Source organism: Panulirus ornatus, chromosome 8 (genome assembly GCF_036320965.1).
Source record: "Panulirus ornatus isolate Po-2019 chromosome 8, ASM3632096v1, whole genome shotgun sequence".
Lineage (NCBI taxonomy): Eukaryota > Metazoa > Arthropoda > Malacostraca > Decapoda > Palinuridae > Panulirus > Panulirus ornatus.
The window spans coordinates 27,083,832-27,109,017 of NC_092231.1; the positions used below are offsets into that span (position 1 = coordinate 27,083,832).

The window sequence follows — 25,186 nt, forward strand, 5'->3', positions numbered from 1 at the left end:
TCCACAACAGACTGCATACTTGCCCCTCTTTCCAAAACTCTTGCATTCACCTCCCTAACAACCCCATCCATAGACAAATTAAACAACCATGGAGACATCACACACCCCTGCCGCAAACCTACATTCACTGAGAACCAATCACTTTCCTCTCTTCCTACATGTACATGTGCCTTACATCCTCGATAAAAACTTTTCACTGCTTCTAACAACTTGCCTTCTTAATACCTTCCACAGAGCATCTCTATCAACTCTATCATATGCCTTCTCCAGATCTATAAATCCTACATACAAATCCATTTGCTTTTCTAAGTATTTCCTACATACATTCTTCAAGGCAAACACCTGATCCACACATCCTCTACCACTTCTGAAACCACATTGCTCTTCCCCAATCTGATGCTCTGTACATGCCTTCACCCTCTCAATCAATACCCTCCCATATAATTTACCAGGAATACTCAACAAACTTATACCTCTGTAATTTGAGCACTCACTCTTATCCCCTTTGCCTTAGGACAATGACACTATTTAAGCATTCCGCCAATCCTCAGGCACCTCACCATGAATCATACATACATTAACCTTACCAACCAGTCAACAATACAGTCACCCCCTTTTTTAATAAATTCTACTGCAATACCATCCAAACCTGCTGCCTTGCCGGCTTTCATCTTCCGCAAAGCTTTCACTGCCTCTTCTCTGTTTACCAAATCATTTTCCCTAACCCTCTCACTTTGCACACCACCTCGACCAAAACACCCTACATCTGCCACTCTATCATCAAACACATTCAACAAACCTTCAAAATACTCACTCCATCTCCTCACATCACCTCTACTTGTTATCACCTCCCCATTAGCCCCCTTCACCGCAGTTCCCATTTGTGTGTGTGGACGTGTATGTATATACATGTGTATGTGGGTGGGTTGGGCCATTCTTTCACCTGTTTCCTTGCGCTACCTCGCTAACGTGGGAGACAGCGACAAAGCAAAATAAATAAATAAATAAATATATATATATATATATATATATATATATATATATATATATATATATATATATATATATGTGTGTGTGTGTGTGTGTGTGTGTGTGTGTGTGTGTGTGGTGTGTGTGTGTGTACCCTAGCCTGAACCCATGCCCTATGGGTGGATGAACAGCTGGACTGACCGTGGAACAACTGTCCGAACCAGGATTTGAACCTATGTGTTCGATCTTGGGTGGCTTGTGAATGCGTTACATTCAGGAACACTCACTGCTATATCTTTGTATCCTTATTAACACTCTCCTCCATATTCCTATCTTGATCAAACTGTATCTTTAAAATCTCCTTTTCTTCTTTCTGTCATTTTCTACTTTTCACCCTTTTCTTCTTCATCAGCCTTTCCAGGATCATTAACATCTACAGTATCAGCACTAGTTTGTTTTCTTCTATCCACTTCTTGATTTTCATTAATGGATAACTCTTCATCACTACTCTCCTCCGAAGAACTTTCTTTAGGTTGTGAAACCCCCATGTTCTTCATTTCTTTTAATTTCTGTCTCTTCGCTCTCTGTCTCTCTTTCTGCCGATGCCTCTTTGCTCGATTCTTAGCAGCTTTCTCTTCAACGACTCTTCTGTTGTCTTCTAGCTTCAGATGATATTCTTCATCCAGCTCATCCTGTAAGTAAAACAAAAATGTCTGCCTTCGTAAAATTTGTAGGTAATACATGAATTTTTACATTCCTAGTGCTGCCTCACTGTAGGCAGCAAGTATGAATATATACATGTGTATATATGTACGTGTCTGCTGTGCATGTATTTGTGTGTGTATGAGCGTTTATGTATTTATATATGTGTATATGAGTGGTTGGGCCATTCTTCCTCTGTTTCCTTGCGCTACCTCGCTGACATGGGAAACAGTGGTTAAGTCTAAACAAAATGAAAATAATAGAAATGTCTAATTCATAACTTCAACAAATGTAGTTTTGGATACCATCTGATCATAAATTTTCATTGGATAAGTGTGGCAAAGTCTAAAGGAAATCTTAAAATAAGTGCACCTGAAAAGTGAATGACAATCACTTATTCATTATAATTCCAAAACTACTTTGCTAAGTGCAAAATGAAACTTGCCTCCCTGCCCAATTCCATTACTACTAACTCCCTCTACCTCACACACACACACACACACACACACACACACACACACACACACACACACACACACACTATAGTTCCAAGTAAAGGAGTGTAATCACCAGTAACACAGTAAAATTCAAAAGCCTATAAATACAAATAGAAGGCGATGAGTTAGAGTAACATGAGCATAAACCTCCCACCCTATACATAAAAACAGATGGTGAAGAAGCTCGATTTTCAGAGAGACACAAGAGGCTCCTTTACTGGACTGAAAACAGAAACACAAATCAGAAGTGCCTTTTCTAACCAGACTGGAGTGACCAATGACATACCAGAAGGTTCAGTGGTAGGGTTGCATTTGTTCCTAATCTTCATATAAAATTTGCAGAAATATCTAGATTCAGGGTAAAGTAAGCTTAAAAGTGGTGCTCAAATCATGAGAGGTGGGATGACCGAGACTCATCTTTATCCCCTTGGCCTTTGTACAATGGCACTATGCAGGCATTCCGCCAATCATCAGGCATCTCACCATGAGTCATACATACATCAAATATCCTTACCAACCAGTCAACAACACAGTCACCCCATTTTTAATAAATCCCACTGCAACACCATCCAAACTCACTGCCTTGCTGGCTTTCATCTTCCACAAAGCTTTTCCTACCTTTTCTCTGTTTACCAAATCATTCTCCCTAACCCTCTCACTTCACACACTACCTCGTCCAAAACACGCTATACCTGCCACTCCATCATCAAACACATTCAACAAACCTTCAAAATACTCATTCCAACTCCTTCTCACATCACCACTACTTGTTATCACCTCCCCATTAGCACCCTTAACTGATGCTCCCATTTGTTCTCTTGTCTTACACACTTTATTTACCTCCTTCCAAAACATCTTTTTATTCTCCCGAAAATATAATGATACTCTCTCACCCCAACTCTCATTTGCCCTCTTTTTCACCTCTTGCACCTTTCTCTTGACCTCCTGCCTCTTTCTTTTATACCTCTCCCACTCATTTTTGCTATTTCCCTGCAAAACTTGTCCAAATGCCTCTCTCTTCTCTTTCACTAATACTCTTCCTTCTTCATCCCACCACTCACTACCCTTTCTAATCTGCCCACCTCCTATGCTTCTCTTGCCACAAGCATCTTTTGTGCAAGTCTACACTGCTTCCCTAAATACATCCCATTCTTTGCCCACTCCTATAATGTCCTTTGCTCTCACCTTTTTCCATTCTGCACTCAATATCTCCTGGTACTTCCTCACACAAATCTCCTTCCCAAGCTCACTTACTCTCACCACTCTCTTCACCCCAACATTCTCTCTTCTTCTCTGAAAACCTCTACAAATCTTCACTTTTGCCTCCACAAGATAATGATCAGACCTCCCTCCAGTTGCACCTCTCAGCGAATTAACATCCAAAAGTCTCTCTTTCACACGCCTATCAATTAATACGTAACCCACTAACACTCTCTGGCCATCTCTCTTACTTACCTATACATATGTATATCTCTCTTTTTAAACCAGGTATTCCCAATCACCAGTCCTTTTTCAGCACACAAATCTACAAGCTCTTCACCATTTCCATTTATAACACTGAACACCCTATGTAAATAAAGAGGGGCAAATATGCAGTCTGTTATGGATGAGAGAGCTTGGGAAGTGAGTCAGTTGTTGTTTGCTGATGATACAGCGCTGGTGGCTGATTCGGGTGAGAAAATGCAGAAGCTGGTGACTAAGTTTGGTAAAGTGTGTGAAAGAAGAAAGCTGAGAGTAATTGTGAATAAGAGCAAGGTTATTAGGTACAGTTGGGTTGAGGGACAAGTCAGTTGGGAGGTAAGTTTGAATGGAGAAAAACTGGAGGAAGAAGTGTTTTAGAAATCTGGGAGTGGATTTGGCGGCGGATGGAACCATGGAAGCGGAAGTGAATCATAGGGTGGGGAACAATCTTATATAGTTGCGAGACATGGGCTATAGATAGAGTTGTGCGGAGGAGGGTGGATGTGCTGGAAATGAGATGTTTGAGGACAATATATATGGTGTGAGGTGGTTTGATCGAGTAAGTAATGAAAGGGTGAGAGAGATGTGTGGTAATAAATAGAGTGTGGTTGAGAGAGCAGAAGAGGGTGTTTTGAAATGGTTTGGTCACATGGAGAGAATGAGTAGTGAGGAAAGATTGACAAAGAGGATATATGTGTCAGAGGTGGAGGGAACGAGGAGAAGTGGGAGACCAAATTGGAAAGTGGAAAGATGGAGTGAAAAAGATTTTGAGTGATCGGGGCCTGAACACGCAGGAGGGTGAAAGGCATGCAAGGAATAGAGTGAATTGGAACGATGTGGTATACCAGGTTCGACGTGCTGTCAATGGATTGAACTAGGGTATGTGAAGCGTCTGGGGTAAACCATGGAAAGTTTTGTGGGGCCTGGATGTGGAAAGGAAGCTGTGGTTTCGGTGCATTATACGTGACAGCTAGAGACTGAGTGTGAACGAATGTGGCCTTTGTCGTCTTTTCCTAGCGCTACCTTGCACACATGCGAGGGGAGGGGGTTGTCATTTCATGTGTGGCGGGGTGGCGACGGGAATGAATAAGGGCAGAAAGTATGAATTATTTACATGTGTATATATGTATATGTCTGTGTGTGTATATATATGTATACGCTGCGATGCATAGGTATGTATATGTGCTGTGTGTGGACGTGTATGTACATACATGTGTGTGTGGGTGGGTTGGGCCATTCTTTCGTCTGTTTCCTTGCGCTACCTCGCTAACGCAGGAGACAGCGACAAAGCATTACAAATAAAATAAATATATATTTCGTGCATGTCATAGAATGTGACTAAAGAGTACGGGAGTAAGGGGCTAAAAAACCTCCTCTCCTTGTATTTCAACTTTCTAAAAGGGGTAGCACGAGAAGGAGTCATGCGAGGAGTGCTAATCCTCCTCGAAGGCTCAGACTGGGGTGATTAAATGTGTGTGTCAATGTAACCAAGATGACAAAAAAGGAGAGATAGGTAGTGTGTTTGAGGAAAGGAACCTGGATGGTTTGGCTCTGAGTGAAATGAAGCTCTCGGGTAACAGGGAAGAGTGGTTTGGGAATATCTTAGGAGTAAAGTTAGGGGTTGGTGAAAGGACAAGAGCAAGGTAAGGAGTAGCACTACTCCTGATGCAGGAGTTGTGGAAGTAAGTGAGAGAGTTTAAGAAAGTAAACTCTAGATCGATATGGGTAAAACTGAAAGTGGATGGAGAGAGAAGGGTGATTATTGGTGCCTATGTACCTGGTCATAAGAAAAAATATTATCAGAGGGAAGTCTTTTGGGAACAGCTGAGTGAGTGTGTTAGCAGCTTTGATGCACGAGACTGGGTTATAGTGATGGGTGATTTGAATGTAAAGGTGAGTAATGTGGCAGTTGAGGGTATAATTGGTATACATGGCGTGTTCAGTGTTGTAAATGGAAATGGTGAAAAGCTTGTAGATATGTGCGCTGTAAAAGTACTTGTGATTGGGAATACCTGGTTAAAAAAGAGATATATACATTAGTATAAGTATGTAAGTCGGGAGAGATGGCCAGATAGCATTACTGGATTACGTGTTAATTGATAGAAGCGTGAAAGAGAGACTTTTGGATGTTAATGTGATGAAAGGTGCAACTGGAGGGATGTCTGATCATTATCTTGTGGAGGCAAAGGTGAGGACTTGTAGGGGTTTTCAGAAAAGAAGAGAGAATGGTGGGGTAAGAGAGTGGTGAGAGTAAGTGAGCTTGGAAAGGAGATTTGTGTGATGAAGTAACAGGAAAGATTGAGTGCAGAATGGAAAAAGATGAGAGCAAATGACATAAGGGGAGTGGGGGAGGAATGAGATGTATTTAGGGAAGCAGTGATGGCTTGCGCAAAAGATGCTTGTGGCATGAGAAAGTTGGGAGGAGGGCAGATTAGAAAGGGTGGTGAATGGTGGGATAAAGAAGTAAGTTCGATAGTGAATGAGAAGAGAGAGGCAAATAGTGCAAAAGACTGGGAGATGTATAAGAGAAAGAGGCAAGAGGTAAAGAGAAGGGTCCAAGAGGTGAAAAAGAGGGCAAATGAGAGTTGGGGTGAGTCACAGGGTGGGGAAGAGGGCAAAAGTTCTGGGAGCGTTGACAAATGTGTGGAAGGTGAGAACACTATCTCAGAAAGCAAAAATGGGTATGTTTGAAGGAATAATGGTGCAAACAATCTTATATGGCTGCGAGGCATGGGCTATTGAGGGTGGATGTGTTGGAAATGAGATATGTGAGGACAATATGAGGTGTAAGGTGGTTTGATCGAGTAAGTAATAATAGGGTAAGAGAGATGTGTGATAATAAAAAGAGTGTGGTAGAAAAAGCAGAAGAGGGTGTATTGAAATGGTTTGGTCACATGGAGAGAATGAGTGAGGAAAGACTGACAAGGACAATATATGTGTCAGAGGTGGAGGGAACGAGGAGAAGTAGGAGACCAAATTGGAGGTGGAAGGATGGAGTGAAAAAGATTTTGAGCGATTGGGGCCTGAATATGCAGGAGGGTGAAAGGTGTACAAGGAATAGAGTGAATTGGGACGATATGGTATACCAAGGTCGACGTGATGTCAATGGATTAAACCAGGGCATATGAAGCATCTGGGGTAAACCATGAAAAGTTTTACATGGCCCAGATGGGGAAAGGGAGCTGTCGCCTTTGTTGTCTTTTCCTAGCGCTACCTCACGAGCGTGGGTGGGGAAGAGGTCTTTCTATGTATATATATGTATATGTTGACATGAATAGGTATGTACATGTCCGTGTGAGGATGGGTATGTATATAGATTGTATGTGGGTTGATTGGGCCATTCTTTCATCTGTTTCCTTGCACTACATCGCTAACGCGGGAGACCGACAAAGTATAATAGAAAAAAATAATATACATGCATGTGTATGTATATGTATGGGGAGGTAATAACAAGTAGTGGTGATGTGAGAAGGAGATGGAGTGACTATTCTGAAGGTTTGTTGAATGTGTTAGATGATAGAGTGGCAGATATAGGGTGTTTTGGTCGAGGTGAGGTGTAAAGTGAGAGGGTTAGGGAGAATGATTTGGTAAACAGAGAAGAGGTAGTAAAAGCTTTGCGGAAGATGAAAGCCTGCAAGGCAGCGGGTTTGGATGGTATTTCAATGGAATTTATTAAAAAAAGAATTGGTAAGGATATATAATGTATGTATGACTCATGGTGAGGTGCCTGAGGATTGGCAGAATGCATGCATAAAGACATTGTACAAAGGCAAAGGGGATAAAGGTGAGTGCTTAAATTACAGAGGTATAAGTTTGTTGAGTATTCCTGGGTAATTATATGAGAGGGTATTAATTGAGAGGGTGAAAGCATGTACAGAGCATCAGATTGAGGAAAAGCAGTGTGGTTTCAGAAGTGGTAGAGGATGTGTGGATCAAGTGTTTCTTTGACGAATGTGTGAGAAATACTTAGAAAAGTAAATGGATTTGGATGTAGCATTTATGGATCTGGAGAAGGCACATGATGGAGTTGATAGAGATGCTCTGTAGAAGGTATTAAAAATATATGGTATGGAAGTTGCAAGAAGCGGTGAAAAGTTTTTATTGAGGATATAAGGCATGTGTACAAGTAGGAAGAGAGGAAAGTGATTGGTTCTCAGTGAATGTTGGTTTGTGGCAGGGGTGTGTGACATTTCCATGGTTTTTTAATTTGTTGGATGGGGTTGTTATGGAGGTGAATACAAGAGTTTTCGAGAGAGGGGCATGTATGCGGTCTGTTGTGGGTGAGAGGGCTTGGGAAGTAAGTCAGTTGTTGTTTGCTGATGATACAGCGCTGGTGACTGATTCGGGTGAGAAACTGCAGAAGCTGGTGACTGAGTTTGGTAAAGTATGTGAAAGAAGAAAGCTGAGAGTAAATGTGAATAAGAGCAAGGTTATTAGGTACACTAGGGTTGAGGGACAAGTCAACTGGGAGGTAAGTTTGAATGGAGAAAAACTGGAGTAAATGAAGTGTTATAGATATCTTGGAGTGGATTTGGCAGCGGATGGAACCATGGAAGCAGAAGCGAGTCATAGGGTGGGGAAGAGGGCGAAAGTTCTGAGAGCACTGAAGAATGTGTGGAAGGTAAGAACGTTATCTCAGAAAGCAAAAATGGGTATGTTTGAAGGAATAGTGGTTCCAACAATGTAATATGGTTACGAGGCGTGGGCTATAGATAGAGTTGTGCAGAGAAGGGTGTATGTGTTGGAAATGAGATGTCTGAGGACAATATGTGGTGTGAGGTGGTTTGATCGAGCAAGTAATGAAAGGGTAAGAGAGATGTGTGGTAATAAAAAGAGTGTGGTTGAGAGGGCAGAAGAGGGTGTTTTGAAATGGTTTGGTCATATGGAGAGAATGAGTGAGGAAAGATTGACAAAGAGGATATATGTGTCAGAGGTGGAGGGAACGAGAAGTGGGAGACCAAATTGGAGGTGGAAGGATGGAGTGAAAAAGATTTTAAGCGATCGGGGCCTGAACATGCTGGAGGTTGAAAGGTGTGCAAGGAAGAGTGAATTAGAATGATGTGGTATACCAGGGTCGACGTGCTATCAATGGATTGAACCAGGGCATGTGAAGCGTCTGGGGTAAACCATGGAAAGTTCTGTGGGGTCTGGATGTGGAAAGGGAGCTGTGGTTTTGGTGCATTATACATGACAGCTAGAGACTGAGTGTGAACGAATGTGGCCTTTGTTGTCTTTTCCTAGCGCTACCTCGCGCGCATGCGTGGGGAGGGGGTTGTCATTTCATGTGTGGCGGTGAGAATGAATAAAGGCTTCAAGTATGAATTATGTACATGTGTATATATGTTTATGTCTGTGTATGTATATATCTGTATATGTTGAAATGTATAGGTATATGTGCGTGTGTGGGCATTTATGTACATACATGTGTATGTGGGTGGGTTGGGCCATTCTTTCGCCCATTTCCTTGCGCTACCTCGCTAACGCAAGAGACAGCAGCAAAGTATAATAAACAGAAAAAAAATATAGGGGAGAAAGAATACTTCCCATGTACTCCCAGCATGTTGTAGAAGGCGACTAAAAGGGGAGGGAGAGGGGCTGGAAATCCTCCCATCTCGTTTTAATTTTCCAAAAGAAGGAACAGAGAAGGGGGCCAGGTGAGGATATTCCCTCAAAGGGTCAGTCCTCTGTTGTTAATGCTACCTCGCTAATGCGGGAGATGGTGAAAGGAAAGATATATACATATATATTCATAATTTATTATACTTGGTCACTGTCTCCCGCGTTAGCGAGGCAGTGCAAGGAAACAGACGAAAGAATGGCCCAACCCATCCACATACACATGTATATACATACACGCACGCACATATACATACCTACACATCTCAACGTATACATATATATACATACACAGACAAATACATATATACACATGTACATAATTCATACTGTCTGCCCTTATTCATTCCCGTCACCACTCCGCCACACGTGAAATGATAAGTCCCTCACCCCACATGTGCATGAGGTAGCGCTAGGAAAAGACAACAAAGGCCACATTTGTTCACACTAAGTCTCTAGCTGTCATGTATAATGCACCGAAACCACAGCTCCCTTTCCACATGCAGGACCCACAAAACTTTCCATGGGTTACCCCAAACGCTTCACATTTCCTGGTTCAATCCACTGACAGCACGGTGGCCCCTGTATACTACATCGTTCCAATTCACTCTATTCCTTGCACACCTTTCATCCTCCTGCATGTTCAGGCCCCGATCACTCAAAATCTTTTTTCATCCCATCTTTCCACCTCCAATTTGGTCTCCCACTTCTCGTTCCTCCACCTATGACACATATATCCTCTTGGTCAATCTTTCCTCACTCATTCTCTCCATGCAACCAAACCATTTCAAAACACCCTCCTCTGCTCTCTCAACCACACTCTTTTTACCACCACACATCTCTCTTACCATTTCATTACTTACTCGATCAAACCACCTCACACCACATATTGTCCTAAAACATCTCATTTCCAGCACATCCACCCTCCTCCGCACAACTCTATCTATAACCCAATCCTCGTGACATAACAGTGTTGGAACCACTATTCCTCCAAACATACCCAGTTTTGCTTTCCAAGATAACGTTCTTGACTTCCACACATTCTTCAACACTCCCAGAACTTTCGCCCCCTCCCCCACCCTATGATTCACTTCCGCTTCCATGGTTCCATCCGCTGCCAAATCCACTCCCAGATATCTGAAACACTTCACTTCCTCCAGTTTTTCTCCATTCAAACTTACCTCCCAATTGACTTGTCCCTTAACCCTATTATACCTGACAACCTTGCTCTTATTCACATTTCTCTCAGCTTTCTTCTTTCATACACTTTACCAAACTCAGTCACCAGCTTCTGCAGTTTCTCACCAGAATCAGCCACTAGCGCTGTATCATCAGTGAACAACAACTGACTCACTTCCCAAGCTCTCTCATCCACAACAGATTGCATGCTTGCCCCTCTTTCCAAAACTCTTGCATTCACCTCCCTAACAACCCCATCCATAAACAAATTAAACAACCATGGAGACATCACGCACCCCTGCCGCAAACAAACATTCACTAAGAACCAATCACTTTCCTCTCTTCCTACACATACACATGCCTTACATCCTCAATAAGAACTTTTCACTGCTTCTAACAACTTGCCTCCCACACCATATATTCTTAATACCTTCCACAGAACATCTCTATAAACTCTATCATATGCCTTCTCCAGATCCATAAATGCTACATACTAATCCATTTGCTTTTCTAAGTATTTCTTACATACATTCTTCAAAGCAAACACCTGATCCACACATCCTCTACCACTTGTGAAACCACATATATATCTTTCTTTTCTTTCATACTATTCGCCATTTCACGCGTTAGCGAGGTAGCGTTTAGAACAGAGGACTGGGCCTTTGAGGGAATATCCTCACCTGGCCCCCTTCTCTGTTCCTTTTTTGGAAAATTAAAAAAAACAAGAGGGGAGGATTTCCAGCCACCCGCTCCCTCCCCTTTTAGCCGCCTTCTACGACACGCAGGGAATACGTGGGAAGTATTCTTTCTCCCCTATCCCCAGGGATATATGTGGATATATGTGTCAGAGGTGGAGAGAACGAGGAGAAGTGGGAGACCAAACTGCAGGTGGAAAGATGGAGTAAAAAAGATTTCGAGTGATCAGGGCCTAAACATGCAGGAGGGTGAAAGGCGTGCAAGGAATAGAGTGAATTGGAACGATGTGGTATACTGGGGTCGATGTGCTGTCAATGGATTGAACCAGGGCATGTGAAGCGTCTGGGGTAAACCATGGAAAGTTCTGTGGGGCCTGGATGTGAAGCGGGAGCTGTTGTTTCAGTGCATTATACATGACAGTTAGAGACTGAGTGTGAACGAATGTGGCCATTGTTGTCTTTTCCTAGCGCTACCTTGCGCACATGCGCGGGAAGGGGGTTGTTATTTCATGTGTGGCGGGGTGGCGACGGGAATGAATAAGGGCAGACAGTATGAATTATGTACATGTGTATATATGTATATGTCTGTGTGTATATATATATATATATATATATATATGTATACGTTGTGATGTATAGGTATGTATATGTGCGTGTGTGGACGTGTATGTATATACATGTGTATGTGGGTGGGTTGGGCCATTCTTTCGTCTGTTTCCTTGCGCTACCTCGCTAACGTAGGAGACAGCGACAAAGTATAATATATATATATATATATATATATATACATATATATATATATATATATATATATATATATATATATATATATTCTGTTTCCCATTTCTAGAAAGTTAAAATACAAGGAGGGGAGGATTTCTGGCCCCCCCGCTCCCGTCCCCTTTAGTCGCCTTCTACGACACGTGAGGAATGCGTGGGAAGTATTCTTTCACCCCTATCCCCAAGGATAACATATATATATATATATATATATATATATATATATATATATATATATATATATATATATATATATATATATATATATATATACACACATATATATACACACATATAAATACACACAACACACATACACACACACACACATATATATATATATATATCTTTCTTTCTTTCTTTCATACTATTCGCCATTTCCCGCGTTAGCAAGGTAGCGTTAAGAACAGAGGACTGGGCCTCTGAGGGAATATCCTCACCTGGCCTCGTTCTCTGTTCCTTCTTTTGGAAAATCAAAAAAAAATGAGAGGGGAGGATTTCCAGCCCCCCGCTCCCTCCCCTTTTAGTCGCCTTCTACGACACGCAGGGAATACGTGGGAAGTATTCTTTCTCCCCTATCCCCAGGGATAATATAAATATATATATATATATATATATATATATATATATATATATATATATATATATATATATATATATATATATATCCAGAGGAAGGAGAGTGAAATTGAAATACATTTCGCTGATAAAGAAAGGGTTATAAGGGATTATAAGGATCAGTGACAAAATTAGAATTAGTAAAACATAAGAAAAAGGAAAAGACCTAGATAAGAAAAAACTAAATCTCAAGAAAGTGGAGTGCAACGAAAAAAAAAGACTATTGCTAATAAAAAAAGGATTATGAGAGATTATAAGGACGAGTGATAAACTTAGCAAGAGTGAATAAAACATAGGAAGGGAGTTCAGAGAATGCAACCAGCTACCACAGGAGGCGGCTGGCGAGAAAGACTAGAGTAGAAAGAAGAGGCGTGTGGGTTGCTGTCTTCTGACTGCTGCTGTACGACACAGACCCCTGTGAGCCGAACAGGTGGCTATAGTGTAAGAAACAATTTAGAAAACTGAAACTTCTAGCTTGAAATGAAATGAAAAAATGAATGTCACATAATGGTTCAACCTCTGACTGTGGAAAAGGGAAATGTATAATTTATTTACACAAACGTCAATAGTAGTTGTCATCAATTTAACCACTGTATCATACTGCCTGGTCCATTTTTCTTATCATGAAACTGGAATATTGGCTTATGATGTTTCTCAATCGTCTTCATTACACAAAGTACAACCATATCTTGGATACATGAGGGTAGGTAGTTGGTCATTCGCCATAATAAAGCCTTGACAGACCAAAAGTTTATCTGGACCTCAACTTTTCCAGTACATTAATGAAAAACGCCTTTTTGCTTTCCATCTCTATCACTTTGAAAAATGCTCCCTTTGTTCACATTTCAACGAAAGAATAAGCTTCAATGTCTAGGCTACATTCTTTTCCAATCTCACTATTTTCTTGTCAGAGCACCATGTATGAAAACTATCACTCCAGTAACACAACTATAAACATTTACTTCCCCTTTAAAAAAGTTCTGGAGAAGTCTGTCTCGATACACTGCGGGTCACTGTACCACCTGGCGAGGTTTGTGTTGCAATGGTTCTTAATTCACAAAAGTAGTAGCATCACTGGTGGGCGGGAGAACATTCTTGTAACCAAAGCGAGGATCACAGTCCGTGCAACTACTTGTACCACCACGTCCAAGTATGTTCACCCGAAGCGGTTCCGTGCACCTTAGGATCGCAGATTCGACCTTATGTTGGTGGGATTCGAAGCCAGGCAGCGGTAAGCAGGAGCCACAGCAAGAAGTCGAAGCCACCAACTTGGTTCTCCAACACCGTCGCAGCTCCTCCTCTTTAATATTCATGGCAGCTCGAGTCTGGACGCCTCCCTGACACCTCTGGCCAAACCGAGCCTTTCCCGGTAGGTGTTGAATACAGGCACATATAGACACACGTCAAGGAGCACAATTAACACATCCTCCTCCTCTGAGATCTCCGTAGCTTTTCATACATGGCCTCCTCTTCTGCCAATGCTGCCGTCCTTGTGAGGCAAAAGGAGAAAATGAGTGAGGAAAGATTGACCAAGAGGATATATGTGTCGGAGGTGGAGGGAACGAGAAGTGGGAGACCAAATTGGAGGTGGAAAGATGGAGTGAAACAGATTTTGAGTGATCGGGGCCTGAACATGCAGGAGGGTGAAAGGCGGGCAAGGAATAGAGTGAATTGGATCGATGTGGTATACCGGGGTTGACGTGCTGTCAGTGGATTGAATCAGGGCATGTGAAGCGTCTGGGGTAAACCATGGAAAGTTCTGTGGGGCCTGGATGTGGAAAGGGAGCTGTGGTTTCGGGCATTATTGCATGACAGCTAGAGACTGAGTGTGAACGAATGGGGCCTTTGTTGTCTTTTCCTAGCGCTACCTCGCACACATGAGGGGGGAGGGGGATGGTATTCCATGTGTGGCGAGGTGGCGATGGAAATGAATAAAGGCAGTGTGAATTGTGTGCACGGGTATATATGTATGTGTCTGTGTGTGTATATATATGTGTACATTGAGATGTATAGGTATGTATATTTGCGTGTGTGGACGTGTATGTATATACATGTGTATGGGGGTGGGCTGGGCCATTTCTTTCGTCTGTTTCCTTGCGCTACCTCGCAAACGCGGGAGACAGCGACAAAGCAAAATACTGACAGGGAACAAGTAGATCAGCCATTTGAGGTAGATGGGTCAGTCACCTTTTCATGTCATTGTTTATTATCATGTAGGAGTCAATGAAACAAACAATAGAAAGTTGATCTAAACTGTCACTTGTCATTCTCGGTCATGCTGTTTTGATGTGCAGAAGCTTGCATTGTATTTGCTTAAGTTTGCTGTAAATCTGGGTATTTTGATTGGCACACAATCACACACACACACATCCATGCCTGCATGCAAGCATAGCCACAAACATTCACACATACTGTGCAAGAGTTGGGGCCTGAGTGCAGAACTCCTCTACCTAATGTCCAAATAATTTGCTTTGCTTATGACCAGCTTCATATGCTTTCTTGATTAAGTTTTATTTGAAATGTACTCCATGGTCCTTTTTCTCATGATAATTGTGCTGTGATGTGTAAACTTAGTTTTTCATCTTAAGTATGTAAGCCATTTGTCTGACCACTGCTGCCTTTTGTCTCATATTTCTGCAGTATTTTGATCTCCCTGTTACCCTGTGTGTGTGGGTATGTCTATGTGTGTGATGATTAGAATATGATAGTGTCTCTTTCTTCTTCAAATGGCCTCTGTTTCTCTTGAACTGGAGTGGCACCCCAACATTATTAAGATACAAGGTTCTATATATATATATATATATATATATATATATATATATATATATATATATATATATATATATATATAAGGGAGCGGGGGGCTGGAAATCCTCCCCTCTCGTTTTTTTTATTTTTTTTTTTAATTTTCCAAAAGAAGGAACAGAGAAGAGGGCCAGGTGAGGATATTCCCTCAAAGGCCCAGTCCTCTGTTCTTAACGCTACCTCGCTATTGCGGGAAATAGCGAATAGTATGAAAAAAAAAAAAAAAAATAAATAAATAAATATAAATATATATATATAATATATATATATATATATATATATATATATATATATATATATATATATATATATATATATATATATATATATATATACACACACACACGTTTATGTGTGTATACAAGTGGATGGGTCTTAGTTTGCTTCCTGTCGCTATCTTGCTAACACAGGAAAAGGCATTAAAGTATAATGAATAAATAAGTACAGTCTGCCGAATAAATTCGCAAACACCACAGGTGTGGAGTATGGGTACTGATCTGGTAACTGAAAAAAAAAAAAAAAAAACTCAAACGGACTATAAAACGTAATGTTACCCAATTTACAAGGAGGTCCTACACTATACTAAGCTTACACACAGTCCTAATGCAATGTATGATGGAAAATAGATTGTTTTTTCCTTCTGTCAGTGTGTTCCATACGTTTCAGCTGATAAGTAAAATACAGTAGACTCCTTATAGTATCCGCTTCCTTGATTATGTACGTATCACTGGAAAAGTCTTGATGTGTGTTAGGGGTGTGACTTGGGAAATGACTGAAATCGGTGATATTTTCTGTGGGTTTAGAGGTGTTGGAGGCAGGTCAAAGTGTTGCACTGACTGACAAGGTGACAGAGTAGAAGACCCAAGAGGTTATATTAACAGGAAATGCCTGTCCATCCTCCTCCCAACAAACCCACAAGAACATCACATTTTGGCCCTGCAGGCCAGGGGCTACGTTGATATCTGATGTTAAACAAAGTAATAATTAAGACATTTATATTTCAGCAAATGCGCATGTGTATGACCTACTGGATTCCGTAGAATTGATCCATACGTGTTTCAAGTATGTGATCACTACAGTACGAACACTTATATTCTTAGGTCTCTTATCAATGTTATCATTAGCCGTCATTTATGTATCACAGCAGTGACCTCAGTTGATTCCCAGCATCCTTACCAGGACTCTCCCTTTAACCGTGCATTTGGGCTTAATTTGTATCAGAATTTTTAATCACTAATACTGTTTCCACAACATATATTTTGCCCTTGATAAATGAGTTGTAATCACCAGTTAGCATAAACAACGTCTAGATCAGCAGATGTCTGCAAAGATGGACGTGTGCTGCTACCTGCCTACCTCCTACACTCTTCCCACACATACAAACCACACACACCAATCCCAGGCATTCAATGTATTTCCCATTGTCAGATACCATAATTATCTAAAATTAATATTCCATGTAGACCCAGTGTTGTTTGGGCTTTAGGCCTATCAACTGCCAGGGTCATTGAGGCAATCAACGTAAACTACAACCACCAACCGAAAAATCTTGAACACCTTCAGGTGTTAAAGTTAATTCTAAGACCAAACACATTCTCCACTATGCATGTGGCCCAAAGTGTTATGGCTAAAATTTGGGTATTATAATGTCGTCACCTGCTGAACGTGTAGATATCGTATGTTGCCATTTCGTATCTTTAAAATACTGGCTACCAATACGTGTTCCACCGAGTTTAATGCCATTTACATGAATTATTGGTCTTTGTAGTAATATGAGTTTATATTACATTCCTATACCACATTTCAACCGTATGCCTTATTTGTTATGTTTTCTGGCTTGAACAAAGATAAGCTTCGTGGCAAAAGGATAAATAACAGCATCGGAGGTGAATGCAGGGTAAAGGCACGAGAGAGGGGAAGCGGATATTCTGAGTATCGGTCATTTCAAATACCAATACATTTCAATGTAGGTTTCATAAGCTTACCCTCAATATTAATGAAATTCCATGATTGGTGTTTTCCCTACATCTATAACTGACATTAAACTTTAGGATAATAGTAACTCCAGTAAGGTTAATAATCGCAGTGTAAGTGCTCTATCTCTAGTAAAACAATTTGTGTCAAAACTGCGACCGTAGTTGAAAGTGTATTCAGACCCCACGACATATGGGATGGACAACAATAGTACTGATGGAAGGTTGCAATTATTGATTAGTGTATTTGTTAGCCATACATGACGAGAAAGTAGCGGTACATAATTATGTGAGGACATGACATGTGCAATGGGCGAGGACTGTGGTGGATTATATCGTAGATTTAAAGGAATGATAGTGATGAACGTGTTTCAACAAACATGATGGAGGATAACGTGGGGGGTGTGGAATGAGGAAGGGGTATATGAGAATGGTTATTCAAGGGCACAGTGTTATTCAAGCTGCGATTTTTCACTTACCTGCATAAATATTATCCTTTCTACGTAGGGCATCACTTCTTCCATTTCCTCTATCCCTTATAAATGATGCCATCCCCAAACGTTGCAGGTGATGTGACCGCTTCTAGTGACCTCGTAGATATACTCCGAAGCGTATCTTGTCCCATTTCGTGCCAGCAATGTTGCCTTCCATGTGTGCTGGATGAATAGGTTTTCTCATGAGGGAACAGACCTCGTCCCAACACTGCATATCCTCATGCACGTAGCGCTGTGCGAAGCGTTGCCTCTCCATACAATTGCTTGGTTAGTTTTTCTCATTGGAGGGATTACTGTGATGCACACCAGCTTTGTGAAGTCGGTTTCGCACTGTACATACTGAAACTTGGAGTTGCAGGTCGTCCCGAAGATCTACAGCTTTGATCTTGGAATCCTCTGTTACTGCAGCAAGGATACGTTGATCTTCCTCATGTGAGGTTTTCTTGGGTGCACCTGACCTCGGGCGATCTCGCAACATTCCCCTCCTCGAGCCATCTCCACCACTTGTAAATTATACCCAGCGAAACGCCAAGATCCAATGCTATGTCAGGGGCGGACCGACCACCTTCCTTCATGCCGACAATTCTACCTCTGCGAATTCGTTTACTGTGAAGGTAGTCCATTTCCAATGATGACAAACTTGCTACTTTGCTGTCGAGGCTCGAACGTAAAGACTGGTGCCTAACCATGAAGGTAAACCAATTCTTACCTTTATTTCCGAGTTCGTATGAACAACACCGTTTCAACCATTGTTTGATACCGAAATGTTGAATGATGAAATGGGAGGGATAGTCGGCGTGAATGGGTCAGAGAATAAACGTGAGTTTGTGTGCCATGATGATGAGTGTGTCTAGGGATGTGAATACTGAGCGCCAAGTTCGCTGCTATAGCCTAAAATACATCGTGGTAAATGAGTACCATAGATAAATAGGTTATCATTGATATTGACTTGTATGGTGATAATTAACTCGTGTAATTAATCACCTTACTATTTCACAATCATTTCTGCTCTGATTTCCATTGTTATTCTTTCCCTCAACCATGATAGTCCCCCAACCTTTGCTTGTATATCACCCCTCCCCCTACCATGGACTCCCAAACACTTGTGCCTGCAACCAGCATCGAACGTAGTTTGGAATTATTTGCTATATTTACCCTTTATAATCAAGTGTTTAATGATGTCATACAACTAATTCAAGACACCGAACTGGTCAGTGTTATATGCACTTTCATAGGCATTTAAACTTGCTTTTCGCCACCCACCACAACAACTGAGACGGACAAGCCTCTGCATAATCTTATACACACACAACGGAAGTTTTATATCTAAACTATGATCCATACGTATTCCTCCTCATATATTACTAATATGTAAAAGCCTAACGATTTATATCATAGCCGTAAGCCTAATAATCATAAACCATACATACAAGACTAATATGTACAAGCCTAACGATTTATATCATAGCCGTAAGCCTAATAATCATAAACCATACATACAAGGCATCTCGTTCCATGCAGTGTTACCAGACCTCCACCTTACATTACACTCGTCAAGACTCGAACGAACTCACACTGAACAATTTCGGCAGCCTGTGTATATATATATATATATATATATATATATATATATATATATATATATATATATATATATATATATATATATATCATACGTATTCGCCATTTCCCGCGTTAGCGAGGTAGCGTTAAGTATAGAGGACTGAGCCTTAAGAGGGAATATCCCCACTTGGCCCCCTTCTCTGATGCTTCTTTTGGAAGATTAGAAAAAAAAGAGGGGAGGATTTCCAGCCCCCTCCTCCCCCCAGTCCTCTGTTCTTAGCACTACCTCGCTAACGAGGGAAATGGCGAATGGTATGAAAAGATATATATATATATATATATATATATATATATATATATATATATATATATTATCCCTGGGGATAGGGGATTGAGAATACTTCCCACGTATTCCCTGCGTGTCGTAGAAGGCGACTAAAAGGGGAGGGAGCGGGGGGCTGGAAATCCTCCCTTCTCGTTTTTTTTTTTTTTTTCCAAAAGAAGGAACAGAGGGGGCCAGGTGAGGATATTCCAAAAAAGGCCCAGTCCTCTGTTCCTAACGTTACCTCGCTAATGCGGGAAATGGCAAATTGTTTAGAAGAAATATATATATATATATATATATATATATATATATATATATATATATATATATATATATATATATATATATATATATATATATTCTTTTTTCTTTCATACTATTCGCCATTTCCCGCATTAGCGAGGTAGCGTTAAGAACAGAGGACTGGGCCTTAGAGGGAATATCCTCACCTGGCCCCTTCTCCGTTCCTTCTTTTGGAAAATAAAAAAAAAAGAAAAAACGAGAGGGGAGGATTTCCAGCCACCTGCACCCTCCCCTTCTAGTCGCCTTCTACAACAAGCAGGGAATACGTGGGAAGTTTTCTTTCTCCCCTATCCCCAGGGATAATATATATATATATATATATATATATATATATATATATATATATATATATATATATATATATATATATATATATTTTTTTTTTTTTTTTTTTCATGCTATTCGCCATTTCCTGCGATAGCGTGGTAGCGTTAAGAACAGAGGACTGGGCCTTTGAGGGAATATCCTCACCTGGCCCCCTTCTCTGTTCCTTCTTTTGGAAAATTAAAAAAAACGAGAGGGGAGGATTTCCAGCCCCCCCCCCCCCCCCCCCCGCTCCTTTCCCTTTTAGTCGCCTTCTATGACACGCAGGGAATACGTGGGAAGTATTCTTTCTCCCCTATCCCCAGGGATAATATATATATATATATATATATATATATATATATATATATATATATATATATATATATATATATATATATCGTTTTTTTTATTTTCCAAAAGAAGGAACAGAGAAGGGGGCCAGGTGAGGATATTCCCTCAAAGGCCCAGTCCTCTGTTCTTAACGCTACCTCGCTATTGCGGGAAATGGCGAATAGTATGAAAGAAATATATATATATATATATATATATATATATATATATATATATATATATATATATATATATATATATATATATATTGGTTTGTCGCTGTCTCCCGCGTTTGCGAGGTAGCGCAAGGAAACAGACGAAAGAAATGGCCCAACCCACCCTCATACACATGTATATACATACATCCACACACGCAAATATACATACCTACACAGCTTTCCATGCTTTACCCCAGACGCTTCACATGCCCTGATTCAATCCACTGACAGCACGTCAACCCTGGTATACCACATCGATCCAATTCACTCTATTCCTTGCCCTCCTTTCACCCTCCTGCATGTTCAGGCCCCAATCACACAAAATCTTTTTCACTCCATCTTTCCACCTCCAATTTGGTCTCCCACTTCTCCTCATTCCCTCCACCTCCGACACATATATCCTCTTGGTCAATCTTTCCTCACTCATTCTCTCCATGTGCCCAAAGCATTTCAAAACACCCTCTTCTGCTCTCTCAACCACGCTCTTTTTATTTCCACACATCTCTCTTACCCTTACGTTACCTACTCGATCAAACCACCTCACACCACACATTGTCCTCAAACATCTCATTTCCAGCACATCCATCCTCCTGCACACAACTCTATCCATAGCCCACGCCTCGCAACCATACAACATTGTTGGAACCACTATTCCTTCAAACATACCCATTTTTGCTTTCCGAGATAATGTTCTCGACTTCCACACATTCTTCAAGGCTCCCAGGATTTTCGCCCCTTCCCCCACCCTAGGATCCACTTCCGCTTCCATGGTTCCATCCGCTGCCAGATCCACTCCCAGATATCTAAAACACTTTACTTCCTCCAGTTTTTCTCCATTCAAACTTACCTCCCAATTGACTTGACCCTCAACCCTACTGTACCTAATAACCTTGCTCTTATTCACATTTACTCTTAACTTTCTTCTTTCACACACTTTACCAAACTCAGTCACCAGCTTCTGCAGTTTCTCACATGAATCAGCCACCAGCGCTGTATCATCAGCGAACGATTTTTGCAGGGAAAAAATGCAATTGAGTGGGAGATGTATAAAAGAAAGAGACAGGAGGTCAAGAAAAGGTGCAAGAGGTGAAAAAAAGGGCAAATGAGAGTTGGGGTGAGAGAGTATCATTAAATTTTAGGGAGAATAAAAAGATGTTCTGGAAGGAGGTAAATAAAGTGCGTAAGACAAGGGAGCAAATGGGAACTTCAGTGAAGGGCGCAAATGGGGAGGTGATAACAAGTAGTGGTGATGTGAGAAGGAGATGGAGTGAATATTTTGAAGGTTTGTTGAATGTGTTTGATGATAGAGTGGCAGATATAGGGTGTTTTGGTCGAGGTGGTGTGCAAAGTGAGAGGGTTAGGGAAAATGATTTGGTAAACAGAGAAGAGGTAGTAAAAGCTTTGCGGAAGATGAAAGCCGGCAAGGCAGCAGGTTTGGATGGTATTGCAGTGGAATTTATTAAAAAAGGGGGTGACTGTATTGTTGACTGGTTGGTAAGGTTATTTAATGTATGTATGACTCATGGTGAGGTGCCTGAGGATTGGCGGAATGCGTGCATAGTGCCATTGTACAAAGGCAAAGGGGATAAGAGTGAGTGCTCAAATTACAGAGGTATAAGTTTGTTGAGTATTCCTGGTAAATTATATGGGAGGGTATTGATTGAGAGGGTGAAGGCATGTACAGAGCATCAGATTGGGGAAGAGCAGTGTGGTTTCAGAAGTGGTAGAGGATGTGTGGATCAGGTGTTTGCTTTGAAGAATGTATGTGAGAAATACTTAGAAAAGCAAATGGATTTGTATGTAGCATTTATGGATCTGGAGAAGGTACATGATAGAGTTGATAGAGATGCTCTGTGGAAGGTATTAAGAATATATGGTGTGGGAGGCAAGTTGTTAGAAGCAGTGAAAAGTTTTTATCGAGGATGTAAGGCATGTGTACGTGTAGGAAGAGAGGAAAGTGATTGGTTCTCAGTGAATGTAGGTTTGCGGCAGGGGTGTGTGATGTCTCCATGGTTGTTTAATTTGTTTATGGATGGGGTTGTTAGGGAGGTGAATGCAAGAGTTTTGGAAAGAGGGGCAAGTATGAAGTCTGTTGGGGATGAGAGAGCTTGGGAAGTGTGTCAGTTGTTGTTCGCTGATGATACAGCGCTGGTGGCTGATTCATGTGAGAAACTGCAGAAGCTGGTGACTGAGTTTGGTAAAGTGTTTGGAAGAAGAAAGTTAAGAGTAAATGTGAATAAGAGCAAGGTTATTAGGTACAGTAGGGTTGAGGGTCAAGTCAATTGGGAGGTGAGTTTGAATGGAGAAAAACTTGAGGAAGTGAAGTGTTTTAGATATCTGGGAGTGGATCTGGCAGCGGATGGAACCATGGAAGCGGAAGTGGATCATAGGGTGGGGGAGGGGGCGAAAATTCTGGGAGCCTTGAAGAATGTGTGGAAGTCGAGAACATTATCTCGGAAAGCAAAAATGGGTATGTTTGAAGGAATAGTGGTTCCAACAATGTTGTATGGTTGCGAGGCGTGGGCTATGGATAGAGTTGTGCGCAGGAGGATGGATGTGCTGGAAATGAGATGTTTGAGGACAATGTGTGGTGTGAGGTGGTTTGATCGAGTGAGTAACGTAAGGGTAAGAGAGATGTGTGGAAATAAAAAGAGTGTGGTTGAGAGAGCAGAAGAGGGTGTTTTGAAATGGTTTGGGCACATGGAGAGAATGAGTAAGGAAAGATTGACCAAGAGGATATATGTGTCGGAGGTGGAGGGAACGAGGAGAAGAGGGAGACCAAACTGGAGGTGGAGAGATGGAGTGAAAAAGATTTTGTGTGATCGGGGCCTGAACATGCAGGAGGGTGAAAGGAGGGCAAGGAATAGAGTGAATTGGAGCGATGTGGTATACCGGGGTTGACGTGCTGTCAGTGGATTGAATCAAGGCATGTGAAGCGTCTGGGGTAAACCATGGAAAGCTGTGTAGGTATGTATATTTGCGTGTGTGGACGTATGTATATACATGTGTATGGGGGGGGTTGGGCCATTTCTTTCGTCTGTTTCCTTGCGCTACCTCGCAAATGCGGGAGACAGCGACAAAGTATAATAAAAAATAAAAAAATAATATAGGAGTGATGGCCAGAGAGTGTTATTGGATTACGTGTTAATTGACAGGCGCGCGAAAGAGAGACTTTTGGATGTTAATGTGCTGAGAGGTGCAACTGGAGGGATGTCTGATCATTATCTTGTGGAGGCTAAGGTGAAGATTTGTATGGGTTTTCAGAAAAAAAGAGTGAATGTTGGGGTGAAGAGGGTGGTGAAAGTAAGTGAGCTTGGGAAGGAGACTTGTGTGAGGAAGTACCAGGAGAGACTGAGTACAGAATGGAAAAAGGTGAGAACAATGGAAGTAAGGGGAGTGGGGGAGGAATGGGATGTATTTAGGGAATCAGTGATGGATTGCGCAAAAGATGCTTGTGGCATGAGAAGAGTGGGAGGTGGGTTGATTAGAAAGGGTAGTGAGTGGTGGGATGAAGAAGTAAGAGTATTAGTGAAAGAGAAGAGAGAGGCATTTGGACGATTTTTGCAGGGAAAAAATGCAGTTGAGTGGGAGACCTATAAAAGAAAGAGACAGGAGGTCAAGAGAAAGGTGCAAGAGGTGAAAAAAAGGGCAAATGAGAGTTGGGGTGAGAGAGTATCATTAAATTTTAGGGAGAATAAAAAGATGTTCTGGAAGGAGGTAAATAAAGTGCGTAAGACAAGGGAGCAAATGGGAACTTCAGTGAAGGGCGCAAATGGGGAGGTGATAACAAGTAGTGGTGATGTGAGAAGGAGATGGAGTGAGTATTTTGAAGGTTTGTTGAATGTGTTTGATGATAGAGTGGCAGATATAGGGTGTTTTGGTCGAGGTGGTGTGCAAAGTGAGAGGGTTAGGGAAAATGATTTGGTAAACAGAGAAGAGGTAGTAAAAGCTTTGCGGAAGATGAAAGCCGGCAAGGCAGCAGGTTTGGATGGTATTGCAGTAGTATTTATTAAAAAAGGGGGTGACTGTATTGTTGACTGGTTGGTAAGGTGATTTAATGTATGTATGACTCACGGTGAGGTGCCTGAGGACTGGCGGAATGCGTGCATAGTGCCATTGTACAAAGGCAAAGGGGATAAGAGTGAGTGCTCAAATTACAGAGGTATATGTTTGTTGAGTATTCCTGGTAAATTATATGGGAGGGTATTGATTGAGAGGGTGAAGGCATGTACAGAGCATCAGACTGGGGAAGAGCAGTGTGGTTTCAGAAGTGGTAGAGGATGTGTGGATCAGGTGTTTGCTTTGAAGAATGTATGTGAGAAATACTTAGAAAAGCAAATGGATTTGTATGT

At 41.4% G+C, this 25,186-nt stretch overlaps 1 protein-coding gene across 1 annotated transcript in view; it reads right to left on the reverse strand.

Annotated features, from left to right (window-relative positions):
• Nucleotides 1-1,113: 1,113 nt before the first annotated feature.
• LOC139749876 (PRKR-interacting protein 1 homolog) overlaps nt 1,114-25,186 on the reverse strand; it is a 69,393-nt gene continuing 45,320 nt past the window's right edge. The window contains exon 3 of the mRNA XM_071664249.1: nt 1,114-1,661. Coding sequence (XP_071520350.1) covers nt 1,353-1,661 — 309 coding nt within the window. The 3' untranslated portion in view covers nt 1,114-1,352. The remainder of the gene's footprint in view (nt 1,662-25,186) is intronic.